Here is a 12,809-nt window from a genome sequence, read left to right on the forward strand (position 1 = left end):
CAATTAGTTCACTCATGTGTAGGGGCAATAGGACTATCACATGGCATGATGTTAACACATCGGGATAACAAGGCTACTTCACATCTTAGGTATAACAGACCTATCATGGAAACAAAGGCAACACCTTCTATGATACTATGTTATATTTTATAATAGGAACCCAACCTAAAACCAATTGGTAATAGTTGAAAGGCTCCTGTTATATTTATATGTCTAGGATACCTCCCCCCCTCCCCCCAATTTAGGATTTCTTTTTATCACCACTTCATTATTAATATCAATGTGACATGTCCCACGAATGCTGCCAATGATGAGTCTGACAATAGGCGATGAGCCCAAAGATAAGGGTAGATGAAGATAAAACAAGTAAAATCTCATATGCTTAAAGGAGAGCTAGTTTTGCATGAGATTGAAAAGTTTCAAGAAAGTGTCCAAACTAGACATGTCAATTATGACCCAAACCCGAAAAATCAATCCGATCAATCAAAACCCAAGTCTAACATAAAACAATTCAACCACAGAAATTAAAAACTTAACAACTTGAACCTGCCAACACAAACCCAAAATGATCTGAACATGAAACAATTTGAATCAGAATTGACCTAAAATTGGAACAAATCAAACCAAAAATGACTCGAGTAGTTAACCCAAAATGACCAAAACATAAATTAAATATATTTTTGAAAATGTATATTATTTTAATAAAAATGATGCCTACATAAATTACTAATATTTTTAAAATTTTATCATACAATTACCACTTTGTATTACCACAAAGAATGCAATTGCCATTTGCTATGTATAAATTTATCCACTTCCTATATTTGTTCTCTGATCTACAAGTAAAATAGTTTAATTATTTTATTGCCTAAGATCTATAATTATATTATTATGACAACTTTTAAACATAGGATTAGTTTATATTTGACCCAAAAAGGCCAACTGTGACAATTTAATTGAAACTTAGAATATCTTTTTGAATATCAATGTAAATAATTATTTAATATGCAAAACATATTACACCAACATATTACTCATTCAGTGATAAATTGGAGGCATTGGAATTAAAAAGTAACCCTATCAAATGAAATAAAAATAAAGGTATTCTTAACTTCAAGAAAGAATAAAAAGAGAAAAACCGGTGTTGTTGTATACCTTAAACGGTAATCTTAAATTCTTAATCAACTTAGGTATTCAAAATTGATGTTTGTAATTTATTATTAAAACGTAACACACTAACAGACACTCAAGTCTCAAATTCAAAAATAAAATGTTATATTATATTTGAATCAAAAATTTGGGCTAGATAGGTATTCATTTTTAATTAAAACTACAATTTCTATATTTATTTTTAATCACATTTATTATTTATTTTCTATGTTTCAATTAATTATAAATAAATCCAACTTAATCAAATAATTGCTTAAATTTGAATAAATTTTATTTTAAAATTATTAAATTGAACCAAGAAAACTCGTACAGGTAAAAACAAATAGTATGAGAGAAAAACATAAATCATTTGAACCCAAAATGGCCCAAACCCAAATGACCCAAACCCTAAAAACCTGAGTTTCAAACTTGATTGACCTGAATCCGAAATTACTCAAACCCGAATTAACCCCAAACCTAAAGTGAACCAAACTCGAAATGAATCAAACCCAAAAATGATGCAAAAATTTTAAAATCCGAAATTACCCAATTTGCCCAGTTTACTGGTCATACACCAAACCTAATAGTATCAAGACTCTTAAATTGGTGATACTTCAAACTAAATCCATATAGTGACTTCTTGTTAAGATTAATCTAGACAAGGAAAAGGTAAGCATGGCTTTAACAAAAATCTGACCTAAACCTATCCAATTGGGGACAGCCATGCACCACAATGTCTATGCTTACATATCACAGCCATATTGTTCTTAGAGAAGTCCTATCATGATATGGTTAACAATCATTTCTTCCAATTTTAATGTTGTAGTCTCATTTCAATGTCACAAAATATGACGTATTTCTTTTCAAACATCAACTTTTGTAACTAGTGGTTTTATTTTCTTTTTAAGGTTTTATTTTCTTTTTAAGTTCTCTTTTCTAGGCAATCAAAGATTAAAATAATCCCTACTATTATAGCAAAACATGAATAATGTAAAAGAAATAGGTAAATTATCATTTCCCAAACTATGCGCCAAAATCAAAAAATAAAATAAAATCTACTAGGGACAAAATAAGGAAGTACATTGCAGCAAAGACATACTAGTACTATAATATAAGTTAATTAATTTTATCTAATGATAGTCTGTCAAGAAACCATTGTAGAATCTAGACTAGAATCAAACCATTGGGAGCCATGACAGACAACTCAGGCATGAGAGCCCTAACTAATCATAGCAAAACAAATAAGCTAGTATAGAATAGCACACTTATCAACAGACTTACCGAATCCTAGGCTGTAGATCTCCATTTTCTCCAATTACATCTTCAGGGTTGCCATTGAAAAGACCAGCCCACAGGGAAAGAATATCGAATACCTGATCCTCAAGCTCCTGCATGCATCAAAAATAGCTTCATAAGATATTAACAATGATTATAGAAAATGACCACCATATTCTTATACAAGGGGAGAAATAGAAAGAAAACAAAATGACCAACACAGAAATAATCTATACCTCCTTCAGCATGGAAGATAATAATGATGATAAGAGTAACCACCCAGCTTCTTGTTCCACCTTGGCAGTAACAGCATCACTACTGGATTCTGTCAGCAATTTCTTCGAAACTTCAAGAACTGCCTTGGGCAATCTAAGGACAATTACATGTTAGTTTACTTTCAAGTTAATTTACCCAAAAGAGTGGGAACTAAACTATGATTTCAATAGATTATTTTTTACTAAGGCCTGACCATGGCCACAAGAAGCAAAACTTAAGAAACCTCGCAAACATAAACAGCAAACTGTTATAAAAGAACATTACCTGGCTGGATAACCAAGGGGTAATTTTCGTGAAATGGAAACTAAAGCAGCCAAAACTGTTGCTTGCCCATGCAAAGAATTAAGATCAACTTGCAAATTGCTTCCCTGAACACAATGGACTAGAATACTTAATAAATTATGTTTTGGAATCATACCCAAAAAGACTCACAATATATGAAAACAGAAGAAAATCAAAAGGTGAGAATAACACCATAGCCCTATTGAGATGGGCAGTCAATGTGGCTACTGCAACACTGACCCCTTTAAACAATACTGATTGTCTGATCAGGTTAGTGCCTAAAGTCAGTGTTTTAATATCCACTCTAAATTAGACTGCAAGATAGGAGTCAAGATCTAAAGCCACTTCATTCTACTAAGAAGTTTAACCATTTAAAAACTAGTCAGTCAGCTCACAGGAAGTCAAGCAAAAGATGGTAAAGACTTGAATGTAAAAGATACAATCAAGAAGGGCATGAAAAAGAAAGATTGAAAAGCACTTGCAAGAAGAGTTATACCTATGGAGTAAGAGCACTTCACCGTATCATGTAGCTGATATGGTTGTTAAAAGCAGTTGTCAGAACGCTGCTCTTAACTGCATTTCAACTTAAATAAAACAATGTGTTTTGAGTTTTTAGGAAAACGGTGCGTTTCAATGTTTGGGTCTGTCAATGAAATGATGAGTTTCATTAGTTTTGTTTTGGTGACAGCTGTGAGCCGTGTCTGTTACAACGGTATCATTTCCTTTTCCTTATTTCGGTTGTTTTGTTGAGGAGAGAAGCAAACAGTAAACGAATCAGTTTTTTCTTCCTCTCTAAATTTCTCTCGTATTCTCTTCTCTGTTTTGCTCTTTTCTGTGAGTTGTTTAGCTCATATCAGTAGCACCATTAAGCCCTATTACTATCACCATTACACCATACCAGTAGTGTTGGACCTGCTTACTCCAAGTTCCTTATCTATCAGAAGGAACACTACTATGAACTACACAAGGCTACATAGACAATTTATGTGAAAACTTTATAGAATAATATCCACGAGCTAGCAAATAGCACCCACCCTCCCTCTTCCCTTTTCTGCCCATAAAATCATAATTATTGACCCACAAAAAGGGTGAATCTTTTGTGACAATAGAAGCAGAAGTTATGCAAGTTTTCAGGAATAAAGTAAGTCTGCCTGATAAAAATAAGATATCAACGAACTGATATGAAATAGTTTCACGAGACTTAGACAAATGTCCTAGTGGTCCATCTTCTCAAAAGATTCCATGTGATTATTTCTAGTATAGAATGACAATCATCCACCTTGGTATCTCATCGAATAAAACTAGTTATATTGCTCTTCGATTGATTAAGAAGTTTAGCTTTTAAGAAACATAATGATAATCAACCAAACGTGTCCAATGGTCAAGCTGCCCATCCAACCAAGTAGATGAGGCTCGTATAAATTGGACCTTAGACAACAGAATTTGTAATTTGCACAAGCCCAGCCCGAATAACTATTTAATAATTAAAAATATTTTTATTTAATTTTTAAAATATAATAAATAATAATATAAAAATACTTTTGTTTTTTAATATTATATTAAATAGTTATTTAGACTTTCAAGCTGAGCCCAATTTGGGCCTTTGTGGGTTACGGACCAGCCTGTCCCCTAGACAAGTCTAGTCGCAATTTATCACATTTACTTGTATTATTCATCAAGAAAAGGATTTAACCATTGAGAAAATATATTCCTTCCCCTCCCTAACATGATGGTGACGTACAACTTAGATTAGGTAGGACCACCAAGAGCAAGAGTTTTCTGTTGTTATTTAGTTAAAGAGAAAAGAAACAACTAGACACAAATAGAAAAGGATGAGAGTGAAGAAAACAGGAAGATAAAGAGAAATGGAAATGGAAGCCAAGAAGCTTAGAATTAGCTGAAAGTTCTTCCATTTCTATAATTGATCTCTGTAAAAGCTTTATTAGTGACAACAAGAGGGGATAATTTTTTTCCTCAATAGTAGAGGTACTTGCTAACCTTAAGATATTATGCAAAATAACGGTAGTAAAAACTAAAAGAAAAAAAAAGGCAGAAAAACAGTCTTGCATGATATCAAGCTATGGTACACTGATGTTTTTATTCATAGTCCTAGCACCATATGGCAGCCCTATTTTTTGTAATCAGCGTATGTCATACTTTTAAAAACAAATAAGGATGTTAAGTTTCATTTCAAGATTTTTTTCTTTTCAGTCGGAATTATCAAGGTTTAAGAACAAATAATTAATTGTAATGAATGTCATGAATACATTAATCCAAAAGAGAACTACATAGCTAACAGACACGAATACATATACAATCTGAAGAATCCTAGAAGTTAAAAAATTCCTGGTTATATACAGCCACTACATGGACCTGGACATTTGCTATGTACGTATATCACACCATATTGAAGCTTAATCAACATAGGAAGTAAAAATCATGATCCCTGGTTATTGATGTCAGAACAATTCATAATGGCATGTCTACAGCTAATGCAATTAAAACATAAAAGTTGCGCATATAATAATGAGATTCATAACTCGGGCTTAGAATATCAGTCGTCTGAAAGTAAAAAGAGCTTCTAAGGTGAAATTTTTCAATTTGAATAATTATAAATATAATGCAACACATGCATTGTCCTATGCGCATGAGCAAACAAGTTAATGTAATTTGGTGTCTGTGGTCACTTCAAAAGAGAGTATAAACACCACGAAGGGGAACACAGAAGAAAATTCTCACATTGTTATTGATAATTATGAAAGTTAGGATAATTTTACACAGCATTACTGATTAAACCAAAACGAAAAATCTGACATCCATTTACTTGAGCAAATTAGGCATGAACAAAGGTAGCATAATAAATGCGGAAAATTATACTTCACTCCTAGCTGTTCAAGCAGAACTCAACTTACACCATTCAGTTTCAACAGTGAGAAGTCAATATGGTTCACTCTGCTACTCAAGGAGGCTACACCATTAGACCTTCAAGTAAGTAAGATTCTACATAAACCTTAACTTTTTCCTACCTTAATTTACGTTAAAAAGTATAAAATAGTTATGCCAGTAAAAAAATCAAGTTGGGATTTTCATGTGACCTCTTCTTTCTATGTAAATTAAAAAGGTTTTATAACAGCAAAGTAGGAGAATTTATTCAACTTGTGTAAAGTTTTAACAAAAACAAAAGTTCGATAAACAATATGAACCACAATGGATTAACCAAAACATTTCAAATCATGGGGATTGAAATGATTTTCACTGAACAACAACAAATTACAGATGAAACAAGACAGCACAAAAATAGATGCTTTGAAGCCAAAAATACTAAATTACCTTTTCAAAGGAAACACTTTCCCTTAAAGCATTTAGTATGGTCACTCCATAAGATATCAAACTACCAACACAAGTTGGATCAACCTCAGCCAATGTACGCAATGTCAAAGCAGCCTCAACACGTACCTTCCATAAATTTTCAAATAATATTAACTTATGCTGATGCAGTACATTGTAAAATGAGAAGCTGCAGGTTTGAACAATATATGAAATTTTACAAAACAGAATTAAGCTTCCCATGCATGAGTTTAATGCCCAAATCAAAGTCACTTTTCAAGATTTATGCTTGTCTACTTTTATTTTATTTCACACCAGATGGATGAATGTTTTTCTACCAATTTCAATAAAATACAAGTACAAATAAACCCTAAACCAAGTAAACTTAATAACTTATGAGAATCTCTTAATGCAACCAAATATGTCTAACTTCTGTAAAATGTAAGAGATGTATAAAGAGCTTACAAGCTGGTAAGAGTGAGATACTGCTGCAACAACTGTGTTATCAAACGCCTCCTTGAATTCAAGTGGAACCTACATAAAGACATATTGGATTCACAATGTTAACATGCTCACACATACAAATAGAAATAATATCAGATTTTCTTAAGTCCTCTTACGTCAAATTTTTGTTTATAAAAGACAAATTACTCAACTACATAATCATAGAAGAAATAAGCATTTTTCAAACAGTAACATACAAAGGCCAAAAGAATTAGGCATATTAGCATATTTATGCACCCAAGAAAACAAATAAATCAGGTATTCTTCACATCCCATAGTTTATTTAAGATATTTAAATCGAGTTTCAACAGTTAGCTACCATCTAGCTCCAATTTTAGTTAGGAGAGATAGGATAAGAACAATTAAATATCCATGAACTTCATCTTGAGAGCTCCATAGTTAGCTTGAGCACAAGAATCACTTTAGAGAGAAAATTAAATGTCTGGTGCAATCTATGAGTATGATCTCACATATCATTGTATTTCCCTTCATATTACCATAAGCAACCTAAAAGGGGCAAATTAAAGAAACATAGCTCAAGAAAACTTCCAAGACTGGTCATAATGACCTATTGAGTGGCAAAGCTGGAAACTGCATGAGCGTTCATAGATAAGAGGAATTAAACAGCTAAACTGCATCATCCAGATGAAAACTAACTTCATAATCTTTTTTCCTTGGCCAAATAATATTTCAGGGAGACAACGTGACCAAATCAAATCTAAATTGGTTCCATTAGTTGGGTAACAAGTAGAAAGCCTGGTCCCAAAGTGGAATAAGCAAACAATTAAGCCAAATTTAAACAAAAAGCTTATCAGAACCCAAAATACAAACCAAATCAACCTAAAACCTAGAAGAGCCAAGGCCAAAATGATTTATCCCTAAACCATCTACCTGCCTGATTGCTATCTCTAGCTGTCAAATATTCCTGGTGAAACATAAAAAAAATTCTAATTGAAGCAATAAAGTTCCAAATATGATGTTTTGGCTACAAATACCATGTTGTATTCCTAGCATTATTGAGGAAGTTGACACAATACCATACCTGTTTGTAATGTTTTGTATTGCACAAGTTACTTTAACCAAAAGTGTCAAGTCCATGTAACAAAAATGACACATTTACTTCTTTTTCATGTGCATGTATCTCCACAATTTTATATCAACAGAAGATAACCATATGGACCATACCAATGCTTCATAGTAGGAAAATTCATTTTCCAAAAATTTTCACCTTCCTTAACAGACAAAACATGTATCAAGCTTAGAGAACTTCATGATGTGAGCGTTTTAGCATCTAACTAATGTTAAGAATACATAATGCAATTACACTCCAAACTTTATGATTTAATATATATGTTCTTTGAATCATTGGTATGAGGTAGAACATAGAATGACTAAAACTAACAACTTATTAGAAACTTATTACCAAATATATTTTGGGAAATGCTTACAAGAAAGAGGAAAATTTTGCATTAACAAGAGTACCTCGCCTAGAGTTTTCAAAGTATATGACAGGGTACGCAGGGCAGCAATTTTCATTGAAGGGCTGGCTTCTGGAGATTGAAGCTGCAAGTGTCCGCCAGCACACAACACCCACCCACAGGGAAAAGAAAATTAATTTAATTAAATGAAAAAAAAAAATAGCAATGAAACTTCATGAAGACTGGAGACAGAATATGAATCTGTAGCATACCTGCTCTCCAAGGAAGACTGTAAAGCTCCTTTGACAAGGTTCCGTCATCTGATCAGTTACACCAACGCGTAGGATATAGAGAACACATGCCTTCAGTAAAACAGGAAACTCTTCAGCTTTTGAATGAAACCACAGTACCACATCATTATTCTGTTTATAAACTTATTACAAGTAAAAACTTAGCAATGCTTCAACCTTTAACAATATTCCATTCCTACAGAACAGAACACAAAACATTTGTTGTACAAAGGAACAAGAATCCACTAAGACATTTCTACCAAAAGCTTAAATGTTACACCAAATTATCTGCATTGACTTCCAGTACCTGTCCTCAAAGCATGATGAAAGAAATTTGGAACAGGCAATTTCCCATAAACATTTTTAAAAAATTCACAAACCAAAGATGAGAAAAATGTTAACATATAGCAACAGTTTCTTTAACATGCATAAACTTCCCTCAAATGAACCTCTATAGATAAGCATTACTTAATTCTGATATATATGCATTAATGTAATACAAATTCAGAAATAAGAATATCAAACAGAATGACAGATACCAATACATCAGATGTATGAGAAAACAATAAAGGTATAACAGACACTAGCACTTTTCAATGGGATTTTGCTTATTCTTTGATGCTTTTCTGTTCCAATTTGTCACCCAATAAATAAATCTAGAGATATGTTAAAATCCAATTTTCTCAACCACATACCACTGCATGGGCATCAAAATATGTATCCATACGAAGCATGTCCATAATGTTCAAAGCATAACTTTGAAGCTCAATATCTAGATGTAGATACTTCAAATGAATTGCCTGCCAGAAAGAATTCAAAGAAAAAATTATTAAATCATCATCATTTGTAAACCCATAAGATAGGAAATTTACTGAGCATGCTACTCGTTTGATAGTAAAAGCTAATTTGTTCTAATTGAGTGATTTTAAAAGCCAAGACAAAAGGATATGCATTTTAAGAGGGAAATGGAGCAAGTAAATGATTTAGTATACCTGTAAAAAGAACACCCAAGATAAGGTAAGGCCAACACGAATCTCCTTTGACCGAGAACCACTAGCTGCAAATTAAGGAATTTGTTAGTGTAATGATAGATGTCAATTTAGGAATTATAATAGGCTGTAAATAATGTAAGTTGTAGGATTTAATGTAGGCTGTAATTTAGTTGATCCCTTTTATGTACATTGAATTACAGTATAAAATCACATTCAAGCTCAAGGAAATAATCAAGCTGAGATATTCAGAAATTAATCCCTTTTCCATCTCTCTTCTTCCTTTCTTCCTTCTCCCTTCTATATCTTCCTTCTTCTCATGACAGTATCATTTTTTTTTCTTCTCTCCATTTTTCTGTTTTCTCTCGATTCACAGTAAGAAATACAAGATGTTACTTAAGAAAATACATTGACAGTTCAAAGCAAATGCTTATGAGAAAGAAGAAAAGATAAGAACATCAAAGGCTGCAAATCTTCCCAGTCACCGCACCAACTTTTAGATCATGAAATGTTATTATCCTTGACAAATTATTCAAGCATCAAAAGGTGCTAAATCAGAAGCTAACCATGACTAAACTGACCTAAAATATCTATTTAAATAAAAATTGGCACGATAAACAATTTTAGACTAATAATAGAGGTCTGAATAACATCCAACCAAACAAGAGCATACCTTTTGTGAAAGGCAAAGCCAGATGCCTCTGTAAACCACCTTCTAGTTTCTTCGGTGGAGGAAAAGGGCCTTTTCCTCTTGGTTGAACCTAGTAAGAGTTATAATGATAGTTTAAATAAACTCAAAAGGGAAAACAAGAAATAAAAAACAAAATCTGACATGTCTATACCTGCGCCTCAGGATTCATTCCAAGAGCAACCAATGAGCCCAGAGCTTCAGCAAATGCATCCCGAACAGAAGTTACTGAATCCTCAAGAGCCTAGTGAGAATAGAAGTAAAAATATCAGATAGATAACAACCCCAATATATAAGAGATCAAGAAAGTACTTTAAGAAAAAATGCAACAAGAAGAAGCTGACAAAGAAGAACACCTGCCTTGACGCAATATGTAGCTAAACTATCAAATTCTGCAACCCCTAGACCAGGTCCCCCTATGTTGGCAATAGCCTTCAAACAACGTGCTGCAGCTATTCTAACAACAAAAGCTTTGTCTCCAATGCCAAATCTTGTAATGAGACGAAATGCCTCAGTATATGCTGAAGCAGCAGCACTACCACCACAGCCTTCCAAAGCATTCTGAAGCATGAGCAAAGCCTCTTGTCTCACAAACTCCTAAAATTCAAGATAAACATGTTAAAGACACAGGCATAAATGAGTAATAAAATTAATACCAACAATTTTTCAACTACCAAATTCTTGATAGCACCGTAGCGGAAAATAATTAACAAATTGTTGATATCAGGGTTTTTGTTTTTTGCATAGTTTTGTTAAGGGCGCAATGCACATTCAAAGGCACTAGACCCCTTATATTGCAAAAGGTTCTAAAGAAAGAACCACACACTTGAATGAAATAAGGTGCAATACGTGCATGCATGTGTATATATATATATATAAGCCTAAGATATATAATGCTGTTAATAAAACCCAAAGAGTGATCCACTTTTATCTTACAAAACAGGTCAGAATTTCTTTTTTCTTTTTTTTTTTTTTTCGGCCAATATGCTGATTAAATACTCAAATATGAGAAATTAAGAGTTTGATATTATCCCTTCATTTTACAGTTAAAAGTACAGTTACTGGAAAAAATTAAACAAAATTAAAATAAATGCAATATGACTTCAATCAAAAGGCCTTTTTGCACTTAATCGACTTAAGAAAGCATGCTTAGGTGCACCAGGTGTACACATGATCGACCAAAGTGTCTGAAGCACTTTTGTTGTCTTACACTGCACCTTGACATCACTGCTTTTCTCTTTCAATAATTTCTCCGATATTTTCACATAAATTTTAAGACTTACAGTTGATAAATTGTATAAATAAAAATGCATATCAAAAGAATATACCTCATGATATTTCATCAGTTTTGTAGCAATAATAGTTGTTTCAAGCAAACCCGAAGTTATTCTTCTTCCAAAATGCTGATATAACTTTCCCAAACACTGTGCAGCACCTACAAATTCAAATCAAATGCTCATAACACAAGAAACAATCTATAAGTCAAAAAATATCTATAGAGGAAAAAACAAATCCTCTTGAGATCATGAGAAGCAGTCTTTCAATAAGAAAATTTTATGGCCTTCCCACCGCAAAAAGAAAAAAGGGACCAAATTTATTGATTATGAGCATTAACTTATAATGAAAGGGATTAGGAAAAAATAGCAGGAAATCAATAAAATTAGGGCCTAATAAACACGTAAGAAAGAAGATGGAGCTCTAGAAAATGTAGGTTTATAGAAAACCTCTAGTTTCTCTATATTAATTCAAAGAAATAATAACAATAATAAAATTGCTGGCAGTAAAGCTTGCTTAGACTGGGATGAAAATAACAATGACGTACTTATTCCTTCATTGAATTTTAACAGCAAAGGCTGCTAACTTATTAAATCAGGATGAAAATAACAATGACATACTTATTCCTTAATTGAATATTAAGATTGTTTTTCAATTTATAAGGTATTGCTAATACTAGCTTATTTGTTTTTGTTGAAAAGTATTCTTGAACCAAGGCAATATTGTAGTTACGAGGACATTCTGCCACTTCTAGTTAAAAAGAATGATCTAAGCACAGTACAGTTTCTTGCAGCTTCACTAACCAGCAATTCTCTGCGGCTCACTCCGCTTCCCATCAGAAAGAAATCCTTGGAGACTACTGGCCCTTGAGTATATTGAAATGCTATCTCCTTTAGATATTATCCTTGCCATTGCTACCGATGCCAAGTGACGCACAGGACGTTTAGCACCAAGAATAAGCAAGGAATATAAGGCATCCTCACATTTTCTTTGCCACAACAAGATAGATTCCTGAAATTTAATATTTTCAAGTCAAGAAAATAAAACTCCACTCCAAAAGAATAAATTTTCAAAGTCACTAAAATCTAAGAGCAAAAAACACTGGAACCCAAATGTCAGACCCCTTCTACTACATTTACATTGAACTTGGAACTAATAAGTACTTCAGTGAAGCAAGTGATTTATCTCTATATTAATCTGTATAATCACAATCCATTTTCATAATAAAGCTAACTATTGAATGATAAACGTGACACCTCGCCAATATTTCAAACCAGAACTAAATCGCTTCTTACCAAATTAAAATGCGGAACTTTATAAGAAATTGCGAATCAAA

At 32.7% G+C, this 12,809-nt stretch overlaps 1 protein-coding gene across 3 annotated transcripts in view; it reads right to left on the minus strand.

Annotated features, from left to right (window-relative positions):
- LOC105788511 (protein SWEETIE) overlaps positions 1 to 12,809 on the minus strand; it is a 31,265-nt gene that overhangs the window by 18,033 nt on the left and 423 nt on the right. For 2 of the 3 annotated variants that reach the window (XM_012615457.2, XM_012615439.2), the window contains exons 2-15: positions 12,277 to 12,484; positions 11,527 to 11,633; positions 10,559 to 10,795; positions 10,353 to 10,442; positions 10,184 to 10,271; positions 9,514 to 9,578; positions 9,217 to 9,321; positions 8,504 to 8,593; positions 8,296 to 8,376; positions 6,775 to 6,843; positions 6,313 to 6,438; positions 2,965 to 3,068; positions 2,661 to 2,793; positions 2,431 to 2,537 (exon numbers count right to left, since the gene is read on the minus strand). In XM_012615457.2, the coding sequence (XP_012470911.1) occupies positions 2,431 to 2,537; positions 2,661 to 2,793; positions 2,965 to 3,068; positions 6,313 to 6,438; positions 6,775 to 6,843; positions 8,296 to 8,376; positions 8,504 to 8,593; positions 9,217 to 9,321; positions 9,514 to 9,578; positions 10,184 to 10,271; positions 10,353 to 10,442; positions 10,559 to 10,795; positions 11,527 to 11,633; positions 12,277 to 12,484 (1,610 nt within the window). Of the gene's footprint in view, positions 1 to 2,430; positions 2,538 to 2,660; positions 2,794 to 2,964; positions 3,069 to 6,312; positions 6,439 to 6,774; positions 6,844 to 8,295; positions 8,377 to 8,503; positions 8,594 to 9,216; positions 9,322 to 9,513; positions 9,579 to 10,183; positions 10,272 to 10,352; positions 10,443 to 10,554; positions 10,796 to 11,526; positions 11,634 to 12,276; positions 12,485 to 12,809 lie in introns of those variants that run through there. The other variant, XM_012615465.2, reaches the window with a different exon arrangement.

This window comes from Gossypium raimondii, chromosome 7, assembly GCF_025698545.1.
Source record: "Gossypium raimondii isolate GPD5lz chromosome 7, ASM2569854v1, whole genome shotgun sequence".
Taxonomy (NCBI): domain Eukaryota; kingdom Viridiplantae; phylum Streptophyta; class Magnoliopsida; order Malvales; family Malvaceae; genus Gossypium; species Gossypium raimondii.